Source organism: Dendropsophus ebraccatus, chromosome 8 (assembly GCF_027789765.1).
Source record: "Dendropsophus ebraccatus isolate aDenEbr1 chromosome 8, aDenEbr1.pat, whole genome shotgun sequence".
NCBI lineage: Eukaryota > Metazoa > Chordata > Amphibia > Anura > Hylidae > Dendropsophus > Dendropsophus ebraccatus.
In genome coordinates this window covers 41,802,621-41,825,905 of record NC_091461.1, presented here as the reverse complement: position 1 = coordinate 41,825,905, position 23,285 = coordinate 41,802,621, and the positions used below count along the sequence as shown (strand labels likewise).

Here is a 23,285-nt window from a genome sequence, read left to right as displayed (position 1 = left end):
GCAAATCTTGTAGATAACACTCCACTGTAAGGCCGCATTTACCATGTAGCCTGTGTCTAGTGTATATAGCATCATGCTGACTTATATCTTGAGTGTAGGCTTTTATTCAGATGTGAATTAACATAGCTTCAAAACTGTAGGCACTGAGAAGCATTGGAAAGTATGTGATACATCTTTTTCAGTTCTTCTTTTTCAGATGATATTCAGCTGCTCTGTGTATGTTGGGTTTTCCTTCCTTATGTTACTACATACAGAGATCTCCCCATATACAAATAACCAATAGATTAGATTAGGTTTTTGTGTTCGTGCTTAAAGTGACTGTACCACCAGGCCCACTAGGGTTTCCTCCTACTAAGGGTGGGTCGGCCCGCCTCCAGTGCTTCAGCCTGGGCCTGGTGGTACAGTCACTTTAATGGGATAATGTAGATTTCAGGTCCCAAACCTGTAACCCTCCAGTTGTTGCAAAACTACAACTCCCATCATGCCTGAGCAGCCAAAGCTTTCACTGTCCAGACATTGTGGGAATTGTAGTTTTGCAGCAGCCGGATGACAGCAGGTTGTAGATGTTTACTGCTCTGTGATGGGATAGCAGATGTGTTGAGCCCATACTAGTTATAGTATGATTTGTGCCGTCTTCTTAGGTGTCAGACTGGCCGGAATATGACATATAACTAGGGAGGGTGACGTTACTATGTTGCAGTTATAGAGGAGGAATCTATGCTGTAGCTTGTTAGGCTGGGTTCACACTGCTTTTTTGCAATCGTATTTTTTCATCCGTTTTTTTGCAAAAAACGGATGGAAAAAACGGATGCATTAGTGTGCATCCGTTTTGATCCGTTTTTCCATTGACTTCCATTGTAAAAAAAAAGGATAAAGACGGATCTGTTTTTTTTAACGGACACAAAAGTAGTGTCAGCTACGTTTTTGTGTCTGTCAAAAAAACGGATCCGTTTTGATCCGTTTTTTTTACAATGGAAGTCAATAGAAAGATGGATCAAAACGGATGCACACAAAAACAAAAACACAGTGTGAACCCGGCCTTATATGTCGGATCTCACCACTTCAGCAGTCAGGAACCTTCTATAATTGTCTTTTCCAGCACAGATTACCTTGGATGATGGGACCTATCTGCCATTGGCTTCATACATGCATTGCTTTAGTAGTATCGGGATAGGGATTAACAGCATGAATCCAATAGACAGGCTGCCATTGTTTCTAATGTGTATGTTTTATTATATATCTTTAGAGTGAGCAAAACACTAGTCCAAAATACGATTGCAACAAAACTGCCATCTGTGTAACACAGGCTATGGGTGTCCCTGGCGTTAGCCAGGGTCTGAGTGTTCAGATTCCTACAATTTCTAAATATAGTTGGGAGAAGCACGCAGCTGAGCACTTCTCCCCCTGGATTTTTGTCATGCTGCCCGAGATGCGCTGCATAGACTTAAAATGGAGCTTATCTCTCACAATGAGATAAGGACTGAAGCAAGTCGAGGAGAGAAGCACTTTGCGCACTTCTTGTTATATCTAGAGATTGCTGTAGGTCTGAATTCTTTAACTGATAAAAACGTTTGCCATTTCTCTGAGACATGTCCAAACTTTTTCTAGTGGCAGGGCCACTCTCTTTTACAGTGTTGGTTGACAGATAATAGATATAGTGAAGAGGCTAAGCCTTTATAATCTCCAGCTATTACCATAGATACATGCATATTTACATATAGTAGTAAATATTTACATTGTGATTCTCTAGTTCCCATGGCTGGATTTTCCATTGGTCACAGCAGCTGTGTATCTGTGCACGGCCTTATAGTAGAAGACTTCTACTCCTTAGGGTCAGGCCTGGATTATAGTTTACTGCAAGTCAAGCATAAAATCCAGTATACCCTGTTCTGTAGGACCATAGCTGCAAAGTCACAAGGCTCGTATACATTTATACCTGACATAGTTCCTGCTTTATTATTTCCTTTTCTGTCTTCACTCTATCAGTACTTTCTTTCCAGGGGCTGCCAAGGTCTTATTGCATATGGCTGCCACTCACTGGTCCTTGTGGTGGACCCCAGCACCGCACAGACACTACAGGTCCTAGAAAAACACAAATCTGATGTAGTCAAGGTAAGTTTGGTGTTTTGTGAGATGTATACTTTTATATTGTATAGTGTTTTTTGTATAAAGACAGAAGCAGTTATGAAATCAGCTTACTGAGCCTTATCTGTATAGCATGGGAGGTGTTGGCTATGGGATTTGGGGGTTAAAGTGTCACTGTCACCCCCTTTCTGCATTCTGACTTCTCTACACAGGTGTAAAAGGTAAATACGTCATGGTGCTTCAAGTAAAAAGTGATCTTTTATCAACTGCAGATTGTGCTAAGTGGGCGGGGCAACATCGCCACTTAGCCCCACCCACAGCAACACCATTGGCCCTGCCCCTCCATGACGTCATAGGCACATAGGCCCTGCCCCCTCGCCGATCATTGGAACAGGCATGCCTAAAGGTCTAGGCCCCACCTCCTCTAGGTCGGCCCATACCAATGGGCGTTGAGGGGGCGGGGCCTATTTAATGATGTCTTGGAGGGGTGGGACCAATGGTGGTGCTGTGGGCAGGGCTAAGTGGCACTGTTGCTGTGAAGCCCCGCCCACTTAGCACAATCTACAGTTGATAAAAGATTACTTTTTACTTGAGCAAGCACAGTGTCACCTTAAGGGTAGCTTCACACGTACCAGATCCGCAGCGGATTTCACACTGCGAGTTTGCAGCAAACTCCGCTGCAGATCCTGTAGTGTGAAGCTGAATGGGTCCCATACACGCAGGGTATTCGACCCGGCCCTTTTAACACCCCCCCCCCCCCCCCCCTGCCACCAGCAGCCGCAAGCATACATTACCTGCTTGGCACCGCGGCTGTGTGTGACGCTCCCCAGTGCACTGATTGGCTGATGGGGAGCGAGGGGAGCCGGGAGCCTCACACAGCCTCGCAGCACCGAGCAGGTAAAGTATGCTCGGGGCTGTTCATTCTTTGGACGCATAAAGGAATCCGCCCGTGCATAGAATGGAGTCTATAACACGGGCGGAGACGCGCGCCCGCATCAGTCCGCTGGCGGGTGCGAGCTGCGGAATGCGCAACCTGTTTTCCATCGCTATTCCGTAGTGTGCACGCACCCTCAGAGCACATCGGAATTCCAGCATGTGGGAAAAGAGAAAACACATTCTGCAATATTCAGCAATGTGCAGTGAACAGAATTGGGATAAGTATTTCAGAAATTAATAAACACAATAAGTAAACATGACTAAACTAAAGAACCACCTAACTAACTGGTAAGCTGTACTTTAGTTTTCAAATTTCCAACTTTTGTACTAAAATATGAACGTGGGTTCCCTATATTATGGGATGATATTTATTTATGGAAAACTTTTTCTAGTGACCCCAAAATGTCATCCTAAAGTAAGAAATCAGAAAAGATGAAGGAAAATAGGCCATACGTATGAACTTGAGTATTTAAAAAAAAGGACAGTGTGGGGACTTATTTTTCACCTTTAAAATGGCCATTTTATTGGTGCAAAAAAAAACTTTTTTTTACACACAGATAGTAAGACACACGCACATACTGTACATACGGATAGAGGGACAGACACACACACACACACACTCCATATTACCATGAAAGAGGTTGTCTATTTCTTCTTCATCAGCTGCCCTGCGGTCCTTCTTCTGTTACTCTAGCTTAAAGCGACTCTGTACCCACAATCTGCCCCCCCCGAAACCGCTGGTACCTTCGGATAGCTGCTTTTAATCCATGATCTGTCCTGGGGTCATTTTGGCAGGTGATGCAGTTTTTGTCCTAAAAAACAACTTTTAAACTTGCAGCGCTGTGTCAAACTGGCATGGCCTAGAGTGTCTATGCCCTAGGCTTGCACCGCCTCTCTGTCCCTCCTTCCTGCCCTCTTAACCATTGGGAATGCCCCTGGGCAGAACTTCTCCTATTCCTAATTTGTCTGAACACTGCACAGGTGCCTTAACGATCCAACACGTGTATAGGAGAAAACCTGCCTGGAGCATTCCTAATGATGAGGAGGGACGGAGAGGCGGTGCAAAGCTTGAGCACACACACTCTAGGCCACGCCAATTTGACACAGGGCTGCAAGTTTAAAAGTTGTTTTTAGGACAATAACTGCATCATCTGCTGAACGGACCCCAGGACAGAGCTTGGATTAAAAGCAGCTATTTGAAGGTACAAGCGGTTTGGGGGGGGGGGCAGATTGTGGGTACAGAGTCACTTTAAAAACTTGGGAGATCATGGTCATGTGACTGTGATCATGATATCATGACACTGCTATTATCAGTGTAGTCTCTGCCTGGAGTCCCTGCTGCTTCAGTACAGAATGTAGGTACGTCGCACTGTTAGTTGCAAATTAAAGTAGTTTTATTCCCATTAGTGGTAAAGGCAGATTACATCTGCCTTACCACCAATGTGAATAAAACTACTTTTCTGTTTTTCCACTGTAACTGAGGCTTCCATAGGAGAAATACCCCCTGTTGTGGGAATAGGAACTGGCAGAGATGATCAGGATCTAACAAAGGGAAACTTCAGCTCACGATCGAATCGAATTCAAACGATAATCGTACGTGTAAACGCAGCGAACGATCAAACGACGAACCAGAAATTGTTCATTTTGATCTTACAACATGTTCTCAAATCGTCGTTCGTTGTTCGCAAAAAATTCGCAGATCATTCCGTGTAAACAGTCGTTCACCGATTTAACCAATGTGTGAGATAGGCTTAAGTGATCGCAAAACGATTTTCCGTACGATGTATCGTGTCGTATAAACTCTGATCGTTATGGAAAAAAAAATCGTTACTCTGACATCGTTAATCGTACGATCGGGCCAATTATCGTTTCGTATAAACGTAGCATTATGCAGCCAGTAGCATTGCTATGTACACAGGAAAGGAGAGAACAGAGGCTTCTGTCTTCCTCTCCCTTTTCCCAGCTATCTCTGAAAGCCATGATCCCATCCTGCTCCTGTTGGTTTTCAGAAGCGTTAAACCTATGCAGTACACTTACTGTTATGCAGGTTTAAAGGGTTTATCCAGGGACCAAAAAAGTTATGTTACTGGGGATAACACGAAAATAATAAATTAAAAGAAAAAAAAATACTCCCTAACTGGGTCTCTCCCATTATTGTTGTAAAGCCTTCAAGTCCTTTGTCACTCTTCTTCCTACCTCTGAGACTGACTTGTCTTTGCAATCCAGCCAGTCACTGACTGAGGCAGGAGAAGGCTGTGATTGGCTGAGTGGGCTGTCTATTCCTGTCTGAAATCAGCCTTAGTTACCTAATTGGATTAAAGGGGTACTCCAGCAAAACATTCTTTCAAATCAATTGGTGTGAGAAAGTTATATAGAATTCTAATTTAATTCTATTTAAAAATCTTGAGTCTTCCAGTACTTATCAGCTGCTGTATTCTCTGCAGGAAGTGGTGTATTCTTTCCAGTCTGACACAGTGCTCTCTGCTGCCACCTCTGTCTGTGACAGGAACTGTCCAGAGCAGGAGAAGCTTTCTATGGGGATTTGCTGCTGCTCTGGACAGTTCCTTTCACAGACTGAGGTAGTAGCAGAGAGCACCCTGGAAAACTGGAAAGAATGTACCACTTCCTGCAGGACATATAGCCACTGATAGGTACTGGAAGGCTTTTAATTTTAAATAGAAGTAAATTATAAACCTGTAAAACTTGATCTGAAAGAAAAATATTTTTACCAGAGTACCCCTTTAAATTTAGGACGGTCAGATTACTGACAGATTACTTCCCATGCATAGCAAGGAGGTGGGGCTAGTTGTACCCTGGGCCCTAGCACCACTATGTCTTACTGTACTGTATGTCTGCCCTTTTGAGAAATCAGCAGCACACTGTGTATACTGCACAGTAAGATGGAGCAGAGCTAAGGTCCAGGGTAACATAAGGAAGTCTGGGGGTGACAGATTATTTTGAAAGGGGTCATCCAGGATTAGAAAAAGCACAGCTACTTTATTGCAAAAACAGCACCTCCTTTGTCATCAGGTTGTGTGTGGTATTTCAGTTCAACTCCATAGACAGTGTTCCCTCAACATACGATATTAATTGTATGTTGAGACCAAAATTCTATGGAAAACTGATAATTGGTTCTGAATCTCCCAAAATGAGAAAAAAATAAGATTTGAAGAAAAATAAGCAGATATCTAATATGGATAAAGCAAATCCTTACATATAACAGTCAGAAAGTAATTTACAGTCTCCAGTAGCTCTTTCTAAGTAGAAGATGAGAGCATATTCACAGTCCTGTACAGATCACTCAGGGTCCCAGAAAAATAAAATGAATCCGTCCTCACCTTGTGCCCAAAGGCACAGCTCATCCTGGCGCAGGCAGAGAGCAGTACAGGACATGTAGTATCACACTGTATTGTAAAGAGGAGATACTAGACAGCCAACCAGTGCTTGCACTTCTTTAACCCCTTAGCGACCCTTGACGTATCTGATACGTCATGGTGCTGCGGGGGGTGTTCAGAGAGGGGTCCCGCCGGGACCCCGCTCTGAATGGCGCTGATCCCGGCTGATATGTGCAGCTGGGCAGTGCCACTATTAGCCGGCGTGGGTCACGTTGCCACGCCGGCTAATTAAGCCTCTAAATGCAGCTATCAAACCTGACAGCTGCATTTAGAGGCTTTACACCTTAAGTCCCTGGTGTCTAGTGGGACAGATCTCCCCCCGCGATCGCATCCGTTATTCAGCCCGTGCAGCAGGCCAAAGCAATCTATGACTGATATAATCGATCTTTGCTGTGTGTATACACAGCATTGATCTCTATGAGAGGGGGGACTTCTAGTTGCAGTAAAAGAAAAAAAAGTAAAAATGTTTTTTTATTAATAAAGAAAAACCCTCCCCTAATAAAAGTTCAAATCACCCCCCTTTTCCCATTTTACAAATATAAATAAATAAACAAATAAACATATTTGTTATCGCCGCCCACATAATCGCCCGAACTATTAATTTAATCACATTCCCGATCCCGCACGGTAAACAGTGTCAGCGCAAAAAAAGTGCAAAGTGCAAAATTGCGCATTTTTGGTTGCGTCAAATCCAGAAAAAAATAAAATAAAAAGTGATCAAAAAGTCGCATATGCGCAATCAAGGTACCGATAGAAAGTACATGTCATGGCGCAAAAAATTACACCTCACACAGGCCCATAGACCCAAGGATAAAAGCGCTATAAGCCTGGGAATAGAGCGATTTTAAGGAACATATATTTGTTAACAATGGTTTGAATTTTTTACAGGCCATCAGATACAATAAAAGCTATACATGTTACATATCGTTGCAATCGTAACGACTTGAGGAACATGCATAACAAGTCAGTTTTACCATAGGGCGAACAGCGTAAATGCAAAACTCCCCAAAATCAAAACAAATTCCTTTTTTTTTTTTTCAATTTGACAGCGCAAATTATTTTTTTCCGGTTTCGCTGCATATTTTATGGAAAAATAATGCCTGTCATTGCAAAGTACAATTGGTTTCGCAAAAAATAAGGGCTCATATCGGTTTCTAGGTGAAACAATGCAAGTGCTATGGCCTTTTAGGCACAAGGAGGAAAAAACGGAAATGCTAAAATTTTAATTGGCCCAGTCCTCTAAGGGCTAAGACTTCATCCACACGTCAGTTTGTTTGTTTTTTTGTCTGTAAGGCTGGGTTCGCACTGTGTTTTTGCAATCTGTTTAACATATACGTTTTATGTAAAAAACGGATGCAATTTTGTGTCATCTGTTTGGATCCGTTTTTCCATTGACTTCCATTATTAAAAAAAAAATGTATCGAAGCGGATGCATTTTTTTTTTTTTTTTTTTTTTTTTTTTACTGCGACAAAAGTAGTGTTGATTACATTTTTCTTTCCTTTAAAGGGAACCTGTCACCCCCCGTGCCGGGGTGACAGGCTCCCGACCCCCCGTTAGAGCCCCATATACTTACCTAATCCCGCCGGGTCCCGCTTCTGGAGGTGGTCGGGTGATGAAGATCTCAGCCGCTGCAGCCCGGCGCACGCGCTGAGAGATGAGTCCAACACCCATAGAGAATGACAGGAGAGTCCAGCGCTCCGTCATTCTCTATGAGCGTTGGACTCATCTCTCAGTGCGCGCGCCGGACTGCAGCGGCTGAGATCTTCATCACCCGACCACCTCCAGAAGCGGGACCCGGCGGGATTAGGTAAGTATATGGGGCTCTAACGGGGGGTCGGGAGCCTGTCACCCCGGCACGGGGGGTGACAGGTTCCCTTTAAAAGTAACTAATTAAAAACGGATATGTTGAACGGATTGCAAAAACGCAGTGTGAACCCAGGCTTAATCAGGATCCTGATTTACAGACAGAAAAAGGACCCATAGATTTCAATGTGTTCTTCCACAAATTTAAACAAATCTGTGTGTGTGGCCGGGCCACAAAAAAGGAGGACCTGCACTTATATACACTGGGTTGTAATTTGGGCTCTCAAGACAGAAGCCAGTTTCACTTTACACCATGTTTGATAAATCTCCCCCATGGTGTAAAGTGAAATTGGCTGAGTTACCCCTAGCAACCAATCAGATTCCACCTTTCATTCTTTACAGACTCTTTGGAAAATGAAAGGTGGAATCTGATTGGTTGCTAGGGGTAGCTGAGCCAGTTTCACTTTACACTATGTTTGATAAATCCCCCTTGTGTCCTAATGATAAAAGTTGTGAGGTTTTGATTTGGTTGTGGTACGACGTAAGCCAATAGAGCTGTCAGGTTACACACACCCTAAGCACTTGAGTTCTTAGTTGGGAGTAATTGTATGTACATACATAAATATATATGTTTGTGTGTATGTAGATTTGATGTACTACATGTGGCTGTAGAGCCGGGAATCATCATCACGGTTCTGTGTGTTGCATATATAAGTTGTCTCCAGCCTCCCTAGGGTGTCAGATGGAGAGGCATCCAGCCGAGGCTCCTTCCCCGATCCATCTACGACTTTAGGATAATTAGTATTCATCTGACAGCCGCTACCGCAGCCCTCCGACCGGCATGTCTTGCATAAAAGTGAACAAATTCAACTTACAGCTTTAATGGATTTTATTCATGTAGTTTATTCCCTTTTTAACCTGGGTGGAACACTTGGAAATCATTCTCAATGGTAGATTAAAGTTAATAGTTGTTTGATGTATCAAAGCCTCCTGGTCTTGTTGCATATCATAGCTCAGAAAATGATGACTCAAGTCTGGGCCCTGTCCTGGCCGTTAATCTGGAGGGTAATGGTAAATGGAACTGAAGTAAAATCTAAGACAGGCTCCATTATTTTCAATATGGAAACCTTGTAGTGTACCTGTCATTTTAACAAAAAAACAAAACCTTTTGATATGTTCTGGGGACAACTTTAGATCGGTCGGGACTGTGTTCTGAGACCCTAACTGATTGCTGGAATGAATGGGGAAGGAAGCTGGAGGCTGATCTCTTCCCACTCTCTGTGCTTGTGATTGGATTGGTCCCATAGACTTACATTGTATGCGGCAAGACGAGAGAATATGCTTAGTACACACTTTTCTCGGCCCATTCTACCAATTGGGAAAAGAATAAATTTTTTGATCCTCAGTGGTTAGCACTGTAGCCTTGCAGCGCTGGGGTCCTGGGTTCAAATCCCATTAAGGGCAACATCTGCAAAGAGTTTGTATGTTCTCTCCCTGTTTGCGTGGGTTTCGTCTGGGTACTCCGGTTTCCTCCCACACCCAAAACATACAGGTGAATTTTGATTGTGAGCCCTAATGGGGACAGGGACCAAAAATTGGCAAAAACAATGTAAAATGCTGCGAAATCAGTTGGCGCTATGCAAATAAAAGTACTATTAACTATATTAGGATATACATATATTGATTCAGGAGACCACTAGAGCTGTGGCTTGTCAGCAGACGACAGTTTTCCTGGGTCCTGCAAGTTTCAGGCCTCTATATAGAGCAGTCTGCCATTTTTACAGTAATTAATTTGCGTAACTCCTGCTGCTTGTGTGGCCATGTGTCGTCCCTATACAGCATCCTCCTATCAGACTGGAGACAAGGGACCCCCACTGATCAGTCATGGTGAAGTTAAATGGTTCGCCTGCTCGGCCCTGTTACATGATGCTTTGTTTCACTGATAATACCCCATTGTCCCACCACCCTCCAGTGTGATCTGCTAATAAGTGATCTACTCTTTCTTAAAGGGTTATTCTTATCTCACATTCTTGATTTGTGTTGACACTTTTTTTTTTTTTTTTTTTGCAGGTTAAATGGGCTAGAGAAAACTATCATCATAATTTGGGCTCCCCTTATGCCCTACGTTTAGCATCTGCTGATGCAAGTGGAAAAATTGTGGTATGGGATGTTACAACCGGTACAACGCGATGTGAAATACAAGAACACTCCAAACCAATCCATGGTAAAGTTGTAATTTATGCACTGCTTGCTTTCTTTTTCTACCACTTTTGCAATGCAAATCTATCAACAAGGCATTGTCTATATATGTTACCATTGTAGATGACGTGCCGATTTATCTAGCAATCCAGCTCAAGTTTCACCCAGGCTGAAAACTGCATAGAGATTAAACATTCCCACATTGAAATGCAAGACTTTCAGCATCACCTTCAGCTCATGAAACCATTCAAGGGAGTCTGTCAGAACTGTTTTTACTGTTAAACTAACTACATTGCCGAATTGGGGTTTGAATCACATTAACATTATTTTCTTTGTTGAACTGAAATTCAGACTTTGTCGACAGACTTTTTTTTATAATGTTCTATGGATCAGCGAGCGCCCATCGGGTGATCCTGATCGGTGCAAGGGCCCACTCACTGTTTCCGTAGTCTAAGCTTCTGCTTGGTTAACAGCATTTAGAGATGCCTTACAGCAAGCCCCATGGGCAAAGATGGCATTACAGTAGACTGGACAGTGTTCTAGGCATGCTCTGTGACCTATGCATGGAAGGTGTGGGAAGTTCTAACTATTACTTATTGTGAGTGTCTTAATCCTACCTTATCTATATAGTTGTGTCACCTTTCATTCTAATCATAGTATTGTCATGTTTGTGGTCCCTTCCCTTTTAAATGATGAAACATTGTGCGAGTGTGAAAGATATAGCTGCTGAGTGCGGTATAATATTGTGAATGTATAGGGGATAATTTTAACCACCTTTAATAGCTTGTTGTCGGTTAAAGGGGTACTTCAGAGAGAGAAAAAATTGTTTTCAAATCTATTGTTAAAGTTATACAGATTTGTAAATGATTTTAAAAAACTAAAGTCCTTCAGTACTCATCAGCTGTTGTATGCCCTGCAGGAAGTGATTTATTCTTTCCAGCCTGACACACTGCTCTCTGCTGCCACCTCTGTCTGTGTCAGGAACTGTTCAGAGTTGTAAATCCCTATAGAAAACCTCTTCTGCTCTGGACAGTTCCTTTCACAGACAGAGGTGGCAGCAGAGAGCACTGTGTCAGCTGATGAGTACTAGAAGACTTGAGGTTTTTAAGTAGAAGTGATTTAATTTAGAACAATCTGTATAACCTTCTGACACCGGTTAATTAGAAAACCAGTTTATTTCTCTGGAGTACCCCTTTAAAGAGTCACTGTCGTATTTTTTTTTTTTGCAGAAATCAATAGTCCAGGCGATTTTAAGAAACTTTGTAATTGGGTTTATTAGCCAAATCTGCCATTATCTGCATGTAAAAAGCCTTTTCCCAGGTCCCCCCCTCCTTCCTCTTTTTCATCCACTCTGAAAAATCTGAAAATTGTGACTTGTTGCAGGAGACGTACCCTGTCTGTTCTAGGGAGAGGGGAGGGGGAGGAGGAAGGAGGGAGTTAGCTGGCAGCAGAAAGCAGATAACAGAGGATTACAGGCACGGAGCTGGGTGACAGCTGTAATCCGAGCTCAGACAGGTCACTGGTGATGGTCAGAACAGATAATGGCTGAGGGATTTGTAGATTAACTCTTTGTTGTCCTGTTTTGGTCTTTTGTTTAGCTCTCTCCATAGGAGAACCATGAAGACAGGGGGGAGAGCTTCAAACTGCTTTTTCATGATAAAAATGCATTTTTCTGATAATAAACCCAATTACAAAGTTTCTTAAAATCGCCTGGACTATTGATTTCTGCAAAAAAAATTTTCACGACAGTGACACTTTAAGCGCTGGTCATCAGAAACTTGATGTTTGCAATGATTAGCAATTTCTGGTTGTCCTCTATAATGTTATCCTGTGTCTTGTCTCAGATATGCAGTGGTTGTGGAGCCAGGATGCCTCTCGTGACCTGCTGCTGGCCGTTCACCCTCCTAATCTTATTGTGCTGTGGAATGCAGACACTGGGACCAAACTATGGAAGAAAAGCTACGCAGAGAACATCCTGAGTTTTTCCTTCAATCCTTTCCAGCCGTCACAACTTGCCTGTGAGAATCGTTCATTATTTATTACCCATTATTGCAGCACTGTGCTGACTGTATTTAAGGCGTGACAATCCCCCCATACCCAGTGGGGCAGAAGATTTAATTTCCCCAGCCGATGCACTGGTATCACTTTCATAGGAAACCAATTTAATGTATGATTGTATTTTTTGTATGCGGAAGAAATCTATGTAACTGTCATAGATGCAGGAAGAACATAACGTATTGGCTCCATGCAGCCATTGCTTAGTGTAATTCTGTCTGTTCCCTCCACCCTTGAGCTATATTGCCAGAAAGTTGTTGAAAACAATATATGTACAGTACCTTAAAGGGGACCCATAAGCTCTCTAGATATGCTTCTTAGATTCAGATTATTTTCAGGTTACATACCTAATACTAGGTTTTTAGGTTAGGTGAGTATCTTTGTAAGGTTGTGACTTTTGCAATTGTTTTGTTACAGTACTGACCAGTGAAGGCATTGTATTCGTATCCGACTTTTCACCATCTAAGCCTCCAGCAAGTAGTGGGAGGAAAGTTTATATCTCAAGCCCTCACTCCAGCCCTGCGCATGCAAAGCCAGTGTCTGCTACAGGTGCTAAGAAAGCGCTGAACAAAGTTAAGATCCTCATCACCAATGAGAAGCCCAGGTAAGCCGAGCCGTTCTGTCGGCAAATTTGTGCATGTATTTTTATTTTTTCATTTTGGGAGACTTAATTAAAAAAAAACTAACTTTTTTTTCTCATTTTAATAGAGCTTAGTAGAGGAAGAACTAATTAAGTAGGCGCTGGCTATTCAACAAACCTAGGAACACATTTGGCTGAAACTTTACCCCAACGCATTCACCTATAGCTGTGGAATCCTGGCAACATACCATGGCTATTGGTAAACACATGGGGGCCTGCTTTCAGCCACATACTTTTCTAGGTATCTGATCACACGGCTTAAGAGTGAGATCTTTAACAGACACCGCTAATCCTGTTCAGTTTTTGAGACACAGGTGCACTACATGTCAGCTTCAAATAAAATGGGCACATGAAGGCATTTGTACCCTGAGCTGTACTCTTGTTTTAGACATCACTGCGTTTCATGACAGGTGGCTGACATCTTCTTCTTTCTCCTTCTAGTGCCGAGGCTGTAACCCTGAACGAGTGTCTGCAATTATCCTACTTGCCTTCGAAGCGCAACCACATGCTGCTGCTTTATCCCAGGGAAATCCTCATCCTGGACCTGGAGGTTAACCAGACTGTGGGAGTTGTAGCAATTGAGAGGACAGGAGTGCCTTTCTTGCAGGTGTGTGTGTGTGTGTATGATATATATATATATTTATAATTTTTTTTTTTTACTTTATTAGGTCGACCTTTTACTGTGTACTACTTTTTTTGTGTGTTTCTTTTTTAAAATCTACACCTTGTCTTCCCACATCCAGGTGACCCCTTGCTTTCAGAGAGATTTGCTATTCTGTCTGCATGAGAATGGGTGTATTACATTACGTGTGGGCAGACAGGGCTGTGGAAACTTGGGAGCGCCAACTGAAGAGGGAGGTAAAAGAAATGATATAATACAAGACATCTAAGACTTTTTTTTTTTTTGTGTGTGTTAACGCTAGGTATCAGTAGGTGTATGTTAAGGTGTAAACCGTTTATATGCTTCAAAATACACCTGCATTTCACATTTAATTTAATAGAAAAACTGAAAAGTTCACGTTTTATTTTACACATGTAATTGTTTTGTATTGGGCTACCTTAAAAAAAAAAAAAAGTATTATATTGAATAGTTCCATAATTTTTGTCCTACTCGGTGTAAAAACATATATGGGCAGAATATATAATGCCGGCCATCTGCAAGAAAACCAAACTATCACACAGTGGTATCCCACATAAAATATGCATTAAAACAGACGCTACAATCCACAGTATTACACCCCTCCACAAAACTAGCATAACCGCCACAAATAAACTACATAAAAAGAAAGCCTTGATAGGCAGTCCTCCAACTACCATTATATATACCATTGTGTAAACATTCTGAATTGCAATCTTACCACCTGTAATGGCTGTTGGTGGGGAGGTATCCATTCCTTAGGGTATGTTCACAGTAAATCAGGCAGAACTCCTGACATGTCAGGAGAGCGTCGGCAGCGGAGCAGCGTGCGCTCTCCCATAGACAGGCTATGGCACACTGAGGCAGACTGGATTCTGCCGCGGAATTCCACCTGATTTACTCAGTGTGAACATGCCCTTAGAGCCCGTTCACACTACGGAATTGGCTCGATGATTCCGTAGTGTGAATGGGCCCTTAGTGCAGGTCATGTAGTGCATGGGTAGCTATAATTCCTAGGTGAGGAAATGGTCCATCCTTAGATGTCCCTTGACAGCTGCACCAATCTGCCCCTACCGGCTCAGGGAACCTGTGGGGTGATCGCCCCAGCTCCATGATACCTCTGATCAAAGACCCTACACTCAATTGCTCCTTGAAAACACTTTAAGACACTTATTTTCAACTTATTCGACAAAGGGATATGGTTTAGCAGAAAGTGGATACCACAAATTGCAGTAAAAAAAAAATCATCTAACATTTTGGCGTATGGTAAGTCTATGGCTATTGGTCGATCTGAACTTCATTGTCTAAAGATGTGCCAGATTATTTAAACAGCAAGAGCCATTATGATAAACCTGGTGCCTTTTTGTAGACTGTCTAGCCTAAGGATTGTTGGACAGCCTGATCCTGTATGTAAACAAGTGCTGATCTGTGTAATGGCCGATCGCAGTGATGTCGTAATTATTGCTGGGGAAGTAGCAGAGTGTGACGGAGAGTGACTGCACATAGAGGAGAGAAGCTCGGGTAATCTGGATTGTGGTTTCTAGTTGGGATAAATATATACAAAACTTTCTGTTCCTCATTGATTAATTGATGTATACATCATACGTTAAAATGTGGATGATTAAACGACGTATCATCTCCTGCCAATTTTAACTTTAATCAAAGGTCTTCTACGTAATCGTTTATGCAGGAAGATAAGGCAACAAACCAGATGGTGAAAGGTCATATCGGAAAGCTTTTGAGTTTCAAGAAAAAAGTTTTACGTACAATTCCTTGGTCCCAAGAATTATCGTATTCGCACACATCTTCTGTCTGACACCAAGATTAATCGCCTACCTTAATACCAGTGTTTGCAATCTTTTATCACCATAGCAACTAAAAGCGGCAACTGAATAAAAACCCAGAAACCGAATAAAAATAAAGGGCAGCAGCATTAATTTTGCAGCGTGTAACAGCTGCCAGGGTGTCAGACATCAGCATGGGACAAAATGAGTGCAAGTCATTCTATGAAGAATTAATGAAGAATCAGGGACACCTGCAGATGCCTCTCACTCGCCAAGCCAGAAACCCAAAGTCTGAATTAGCCGTCTTTCCTCCCGAGCGATACTTGTATTCCCTAATTCCTGTTTGTACGGCTTTATGAATTGCAGTCATTTTTGTTTCCGGGAACAAAAAAAAACATGAAAAAACAAACTCAATAGGGACTGAGATCTGAAAAATAAGTTTGTTTTTCCTTCATAGATTAAGTGGTGTAAAGCAAGCTTTAGGCTTTCCATTACATCCTGGAAAATCATTGTATTTTGGCTATAGATGGAAACTTAATAAACTATGCAAACTGCTGTGATTGTGAGCTCCCTAAATGAGTGCCCGGGGGGCTGTTTTAATGGCTTTATTCATCATTTTTACATAGATGTGTAGCTCAACTTCTCCACATTATGTCATCTCTCCAATGGGACTTATCACTTTAGCTGAATTAATCATGTTTTTTTTTTCTTCTTCTTTTTACCAGAGTCAGATCCAGTGCCGGAGATGACTTATGATTTGCGCTGTCAGTGTGATGCTATTCGGGTTACCAAGACTGTGCGTCCTTACAGCATAACTTGCAACCCTATTAATGAAAATGCTTTAGCTCTTATTATCAGCGATGGAAGGGTCATGATTTGGGAGTTGAAGTCGAGCGTTCCGGGGAGGAAGCTCCGCAATCCAAGGTTGGACGTTGTTTTATTGGATGTTTCGCATATACGCTGTGTATGAGGATCATTTGCAATGGCCGAAGGCTTGTATGAGTTAAGAAAAACTTGGCTGTTCTGTTTCAGAAGCAGTATAATTCTTGTCCATGGGTATCATCCCAATTTACTGGTACTTGGCCACTTTATAGTAAAATTGCTTAGTGTAAATAAATGTACTCACTGCACTTACTGACAGCAGCTCCCTGTGTACCTCATAGAGCTAAAATCGACTCCCCTCCTCCAAGCTCTGTGGTAAGTCTGTCTATAAGATGGTCAGCATGCCCCCAGTGTCCTCCATAGACATATACAGGCTCAGTGGTGGACAATGGGGGTGGAGAGAGGTAACATCCTCTTGCGTATAGGCCATCTTATGGTCATAACCACCACAGAGCAGGGCGGCCCAGCCTGGAGAAGGGGAATCAAATTTTAGCTCTATGAGGTACACAGGGAGCTGCTGTCAGTAAGTACAGTGAGTACATCTATACATACATGAAAGAATTTTACTATAAGTGGCCAACCCCTTTAAAGGAATTATCCAGAAAGCATAAACTGTTCTACCTTTTCTGCTCTCTGGCGCTCCAATTCCTCCCTTTGACTGTCTTTGCTGATACCTTTCTCAGACAAGAGGGGTATGTGAGCATGTTGCTGTTGACCATTTGCTGCAACGTGCTCCTGCACCCCTCTAGTTTGTGGAGGTTATCACCAGAGACTGAGAGGGAAGAAGTGGCGTGCTGGAAAGCAGAAGGTATGGGACCTTTCAGCTCCCTGGATAACCACTTAAATTGAATTTCAGTCTCAGACTCATCTCATGGACTTGGGATAAAAAAAAAAAAAAAATGATGATCAATACTTTCTAGTCCCCTCAGAAATGCCTGCTCAACCAGTTGCTTGCCACAGTGGTCACCAGCGAGTGATTGACTGAGCAGGTATTTTCTTGTGTAGAGATTGGTAGAGACCCAATCAGCACAGAAACAACAGCAGCAGCTGTGGGAGGTAAGTGAATAGTGCTTTCTACATCTAGATACTGTTTCCAGAGACCCAAAGTCCTTCTCTACAGTATATGTCTAAATCAGATCAAATATAGTGGGGGACATTTACGAAGCCTGCTCCACTGCTGTATGCCAGCCACTGGCAAGGCAGGGATGAGGCGTGACCTCTTCCACTGCCTGATTTACGTCTGCTTGCAGGCGTAAATCATGGCAGTAATGTACACCTGCTGAGCAGCATGCACCTCTTAGTGAATCTGGCGGGGCAATTGGGGAAGGGGTTTTATTCAAGACCGGCATATTCATAAATGTCTCCCACTACGTACATAAGGGGAGATTTATCAAACTGGTGAAAAGTAGAATTGTCTTAGTTGCCCCTAGAAACCAATCAGATTCCACCTTTCATTCCTCACAGATTCTTTGAGAAATGAAAAGTGGAATCTGATTGGTTGCTAGAGGCAACTAAGACAATTCTACTTTACACCCAGTTTGATAAATCTCCCCAATAGTCTATTTTATTTACCTGACGGTGTGATTGCGTGACTACAGTGTTTCTCTATTGTGTAAGATACATGTGATATGTCCGTAGAAATCCAACTTGCAATAAACCAGCTTACTCTGCTCTAGTTGAAGCAACAAGCCCTGATCTACAAGCTTATAGACTAATGTCGTACTATGGTGTATACCATGTTCAATTGCTGGTGCACATTTTTCTGTGTTCTGGTCATATGGGAGAAAAATGGCGGTGCTCCCTGAGCATGTGTTAAAAACCACAGCAGAATACAGTAACAAGCATGGGGATGGGATTTTACAGGTCTCATTGCCATAATGCTGAAATTTCTATATAAAGTGGATTTTTGTCAGCAGCCTGTCAGGTTGTGGATGTTTATTGCCGATTTTGCTCCTTTTTAATGTAACAACGATGAATCTGCATGTAACGTGCAAATTTTGGTGTAGACACAGCATTTTTTTTTTTGGTAGGTTATTTCTTTGGTTCGGTATCGTATATTTTAGTCTTCATGTCAACTCCTATAACTATATATGTCCTTTATTGATCTGGCTGTAGTATTTCTCATACTCCCTTATTACTTAAAGCGTAACTGTCATTTCAGGGCCATTTTTCTGAAAACATTAAATATCAACAGTACAAGCGATTTTAAGAAACTCTGTAATAGGTTTTATGTACTAAAAGAGTTTCCTTCTGTACTGAAAAAGCAATCTCCCAGCCTCCCCCCTCACATCAAATGAAGCAGGATTTCTGTCTCCATTATGTGGCTATGGAGAGGGGAGGGGCAGTTAGGAGTGACTGAGCACAGAACAGTCCTGCACAGCACAACACCCTGCAATCCTCTCTCAGTAAGTTCATAGATAAGCACTGACCTTTCTGATACCTGAATTTAGCGTTTTAGGTGCCCAGAGAGTCTACAAACGGCTGACCTTCATGTCACCTCTTCCTGCTCCCTCATCTCCCTCAGCCCCTCCCCCCTTCATAGGCTTACAATGGAGAGAGCAGAGCCCGTCTTCACTGGCTTCTCTGTAATGAAGACGTGTTTGCCTGATAATGCACAGATAAGAAGTCAGGGGGGAGGCTGGGCGATTGCTTCTTGAGTACAGAAGGAGGCTTTTTTGGCTGATGAAACCTATTTCAGAGTTTCTTAAAATCGCTTATACTACTGATTTCTGCAATAAAAAAAAAAACATTACAGTTACGCTTTAAGATCTTCATGACTTAATTTTATTTTAGACAAGAGAGTTTGGCCGTCGGGATGTTTGGGAGATTAAGATTAATAGAGGCAATATGCCACTAAACGATTCAGTAGAGATTTTCTAAAGCAGCGGTGCAATAAAGCGACCTTGGTATTGTAGTTACGTATAATGGAAACCTGTCAGGTGCTTCTTGCTGCCCAGACCTCAGCCACTATGACCAATGCACACTCCCTTATTACAGCCAGCTTTCATTTACTCTGAAAAACTACAATATTGCAGAGGAATCATAGTTTAATTATAGCCAGGAAAAAGTTATAAAATAATGGATGCAGGTCTCCACTGCTTACTCCCCACCATTTTGGGCATCATGGATAGCTGTCAGTGTCATGTGCGCATCTCTTTGCTTCACTTCCTAACATATTGCTTTCTTGATGCAACTCCCTGCAGGACAAGGATTCCAATGTTAGGTCTATAGGGCCTGTCATCTGCTACATGTTAGATGGAGCCAGGTAGTAGAACCCTCAACCATGGGCTTCTCTTGGCTCCATGTAGTGGCAGCAGTACTTTAAAATGGGTGACCCCCTGAGTGCTTGCCAAGCTGGTGGCACCGCTATATAGATATCAAGGAACTTATTGAGAACATACCTGTGTTGTTTTCATATGTGAATAGCGTTAAAGAGGCGGAGCCTATTTCTCCCTGGGCTCTAGGAGGTACACCTGACTGTGCTGTGTGCAGACTGTATGGCACTGATTATGCAAGCGGTGGGCATACAACAGGCGAAGTGGTGGTAGGGCCCAAGGAATAATTGACTACACCTCTTTGACACCACAGCCCAAATAAAGTTGTGGGGTTGTTTTTTTTTTGTTTGTTTGTTTGTTTATTTTTTTAATGAAAATTAACAACACAGACATAATCAACAAAGGTATGCTGATTTCTGAATGCTGAATGACATCTGTCCATCTGTGCCATAAGTCCAGTCCAGAGATGTCACCCTGGTCATTGATACTAGTCATTGGCCTGTATACTGACACTGTGCATATACACCCAGCATCATGTGGTGATGATACCACCCTGCTCATTGATACTCGTCATTGGCCTGTTTACTGACACTGCATATCAACCCAGCATCACAGGATTATGACGTCCTCCTGGTCATTGTTACTTGTCATTGGTCTTTATACTGACACTTTGGATATACACAAGTCACTTTACCCTCATCTAGTCCTCCACCTTATTCATCCTTATAGCTTCCCTTCAGCCAGCTTCCTATAGATATTCTGTACCAATTGGTTAGTGTATGCTACGTTCACGCTGCAGTAATTGTAAGGAAACCATATCTAAAGTTCTGCTGCGTATTATCACATTATATGACACTCCTTACACTTTCCGTCAGTCCTTGTCATGAACGCCTCACAACGTTCTAGACCCCTCTGAGAATGATTAAGGGTCTGAAATGGTGTGTTAGATAGAACTGCATTCACAGTGGCGTTAGGCGGCAGTAATACCTTCTTTAATATGCTCATCATTATGTACTCTAATGTAATTTCTTATCACAGCTCTCATCGAGTAGCTAACTGAATGTCAAGTATACTTTGGGCTTAGAAGGTTGGTAGTTCTATCTGGAGATACAGGATCCAATATCTTTTATAGCACCGCAGAAGATTGGAGCTTCAGCTCTATGACTTGTATCAGATGCTATTAGAATAAGAAAGATGACCGGATTTTTGCTATTATGGTACTACGGCTGTGTGCAGGGTATGTATATTCCCACATACACCTGCAATGAAAGCTTTTATTCATGTCACAATATAAGAGTACGTTACCTCATCTTTTTACAGCAACACTCTGTATAGGAAAGACCTTCTTACCAACTGTATCACCACACTGAGACCAAAAAGACACTCCTTTGCCCCCTGTCAGGTATATGGATACCTTTGGATATGTTTAAAGTGTCACTATCGTTGAAAACAAAACTGTGCTGTGTTATGGAGATGTCAGTTGTTTTGGTTAGTTAGGGTCTTTCTCAAGAATCACTAGAACAAGTGGCAAGAAACGCTCACCCCATCTCTGCACTGGGACAGAAGTCCTTGGCTGCTTCTCTTTACTCATTCTAGCCATTGCTTATGATCTCAGCACTAAAACACTAACCGATAAAACTTTTGACTTGTCAGAAGTTTTTTTTTATTTTAAGGGGGGGTTATCCAATCTCGGAAAGGGGCACTTTCTTCCATTCTTGTCCTCAGTCTGGGTGCGATTTTGCACCTTTGTTCCATTTAAGTGAATGGAGCTGAATTGCAATACCACACACAACCTGGGGACAGGGGTGGTGCTGTGTATGCAAGAATGTAGCTGTGCTTTTTTTCTAATCTTGGATAACCCCTTCAAGTGACACTTTATTGTATTTACCATGAACTGATTCTAGCAAATTCACCAAATCTACGATTCACATGCTGCCTACTCAAATCCTTAGAGGGAAGATTTTTTTTAACAAGTTTTTAACCGTGCTCTGCCAGGTTGCCATAAATAATACATGTCTATATAATGGTTCCAGTGCAAGGACTTTTAGTTTGAGGGTTTAGCAATTATTTTAGAAAAATCCTTTTTTCCATTTGTCAGATACCATCCCAATATATATATTCCCATAGCAACAAGACAGAAGTCTACCTTAGGGTATAAACCCACACACAGTATATGCAGCGTATTTACTGCTGCGATACGCAGCAAACTCGCAGCAGATTAGATCTAAATAACTGAACACAGCATGAAATCTGTACCAACAAATCTGCTGCGTATTTGTTGCGTATCTGCTGCATATACGGTGTGTGGGTTTATACCCTTACACTTGTATAAAGCGTTTCATCAGCATATCATTTGTGTTATGTGCTATCTGAGACGTGTGTGGGATAAGCTATGCATATAAATCTCCTACCTGTATGGCATACTCTCAGTGGAATCATTAAGAAAAGCTCTGCAGGTTACAGTCTCAATGAAGGCGACCTTACAAAAAACCTCCTCCGGCTCTTTTTATAATGTAAAGATTGTACAAAATGTCACCATCATTACCTTAGCGGCTACATAAGCGTCCGTATCTCTTACCCTGCACTCGCTCCCATAGTATTTAACATTCTCGGCTGGTGTATTTATTGAGTTCATCCGTGCAGTGTTTATTCTGGATTATTAAACTTCAGCTTGTAGGCATAATCAAGTCATTATCTGTCATTTCACGCCATGCTGCCATTTGATAAGACGCAGAAGGATTCCCTGCAGCAGTCCATGTTATTAGCCTCCTGTATCTCCCTTACAATTACCATATGTTCTGCATTGGAGTATGTTCTGATGAAAAAAAGCCAGCATTATCGTTGGTAATAGAGCGCCTGAAAACGCCTGACTTTGTGGAGAAATGCGATGCACTTTGTAACGTGGCCTTTACTTTCCTCTATAGCTGGTTACATCCGCAGCCGTCGCTTCTTGTGATTGAAAGTCTGACATTTTAAATTGGGGGGAAAAACAACCGATTATGGAAAGTCCTGATCCTGCTTTATGATCTGTAAATCACTGCCCCGCCTCACACTAATAGTATACCGTGTAGGTTTCATAGCCCTTTTTACAGTCTTATCTCTTACCACATTGGTGAGGTTGGTAATACACTGTTTACCTGGAAAAAAAATTAGGGTCTTCTAGTTTTTCTTACGTTTTGAGAAGAGGTTAAAGAAAAGGTAATAGAGAAAAGTAATTCATATCTCTGACCCGTATTCACAAATAAATGGAATCCCAGCACTCGCTTCATTACTGCAGGTATATTTTACAGTATTTTCCTGTGTATAGAATTACTTTTTAACCCAGGAAAATCTTCTCAAAAGTCAGGGGTTGCCTTATACGCTGGGTGTTGTCTTATAGGGTGGGTGCTGATAAACTTTGGAAACGGACTGGAAAATCTGTGGTCGCCGCATATGGTGGGGAGAGCTCAAAGACGTCCGCATCCCTGCTGTATGTGGTGACTGTATTAAGGGCAGAGCAAGCTGCAGGCGTCCAAGGTATGGGAAAAAGATACGGTTAAGTGGCGCTGTGCCCAGAAGAACACACCTCTTTCACCCGTCTGGCCACCCTTGTA

General features: G+C 42.3%; 1 protein-coding gene across 3 annotated transcripts in view; it reads left to right on the top strand.

The window, feature by feature from the left end:
* WDR11 (WD repeat domain 11) overlaps positions 1-23,285 on the top strand; it is an 85,603-nt gene that overhangs the window by 3,572 nt on the left and 58,746 nt on the right. For all 3 annotated transcript variants that reach the window (XM_069980264.1, XM_069980265.1, XM_069980263.1), the window contains exons 2-8: positions 2,001-2,112; positions 10,291-10,444; positions 12,264-12,437; positions 12,892-13,078; positions 13,556-13,721; positions 13,858-13,972; positions 16,261-16,459. In XM_069980264.1, coding sequence (XP_069836365.1) covers positions 2,001-2,112; positions 10,291-10,444; positions 12,264-12,437; positions 12,892-13,078; positions 13,556-13,721; positions 13,858-13,972; positions 16,261-16,459 — 1,107 coding nt within the window. The remainder of the gene's footprint in view (positions 1-2,000; positions 2,113-10,290; positions 10,445-12,263; positions 12,438-12,891; positions 13,079-13,555; positions 13,722-13,857; positions 13,973-16,260; positions 16,460-23,285) is intronic.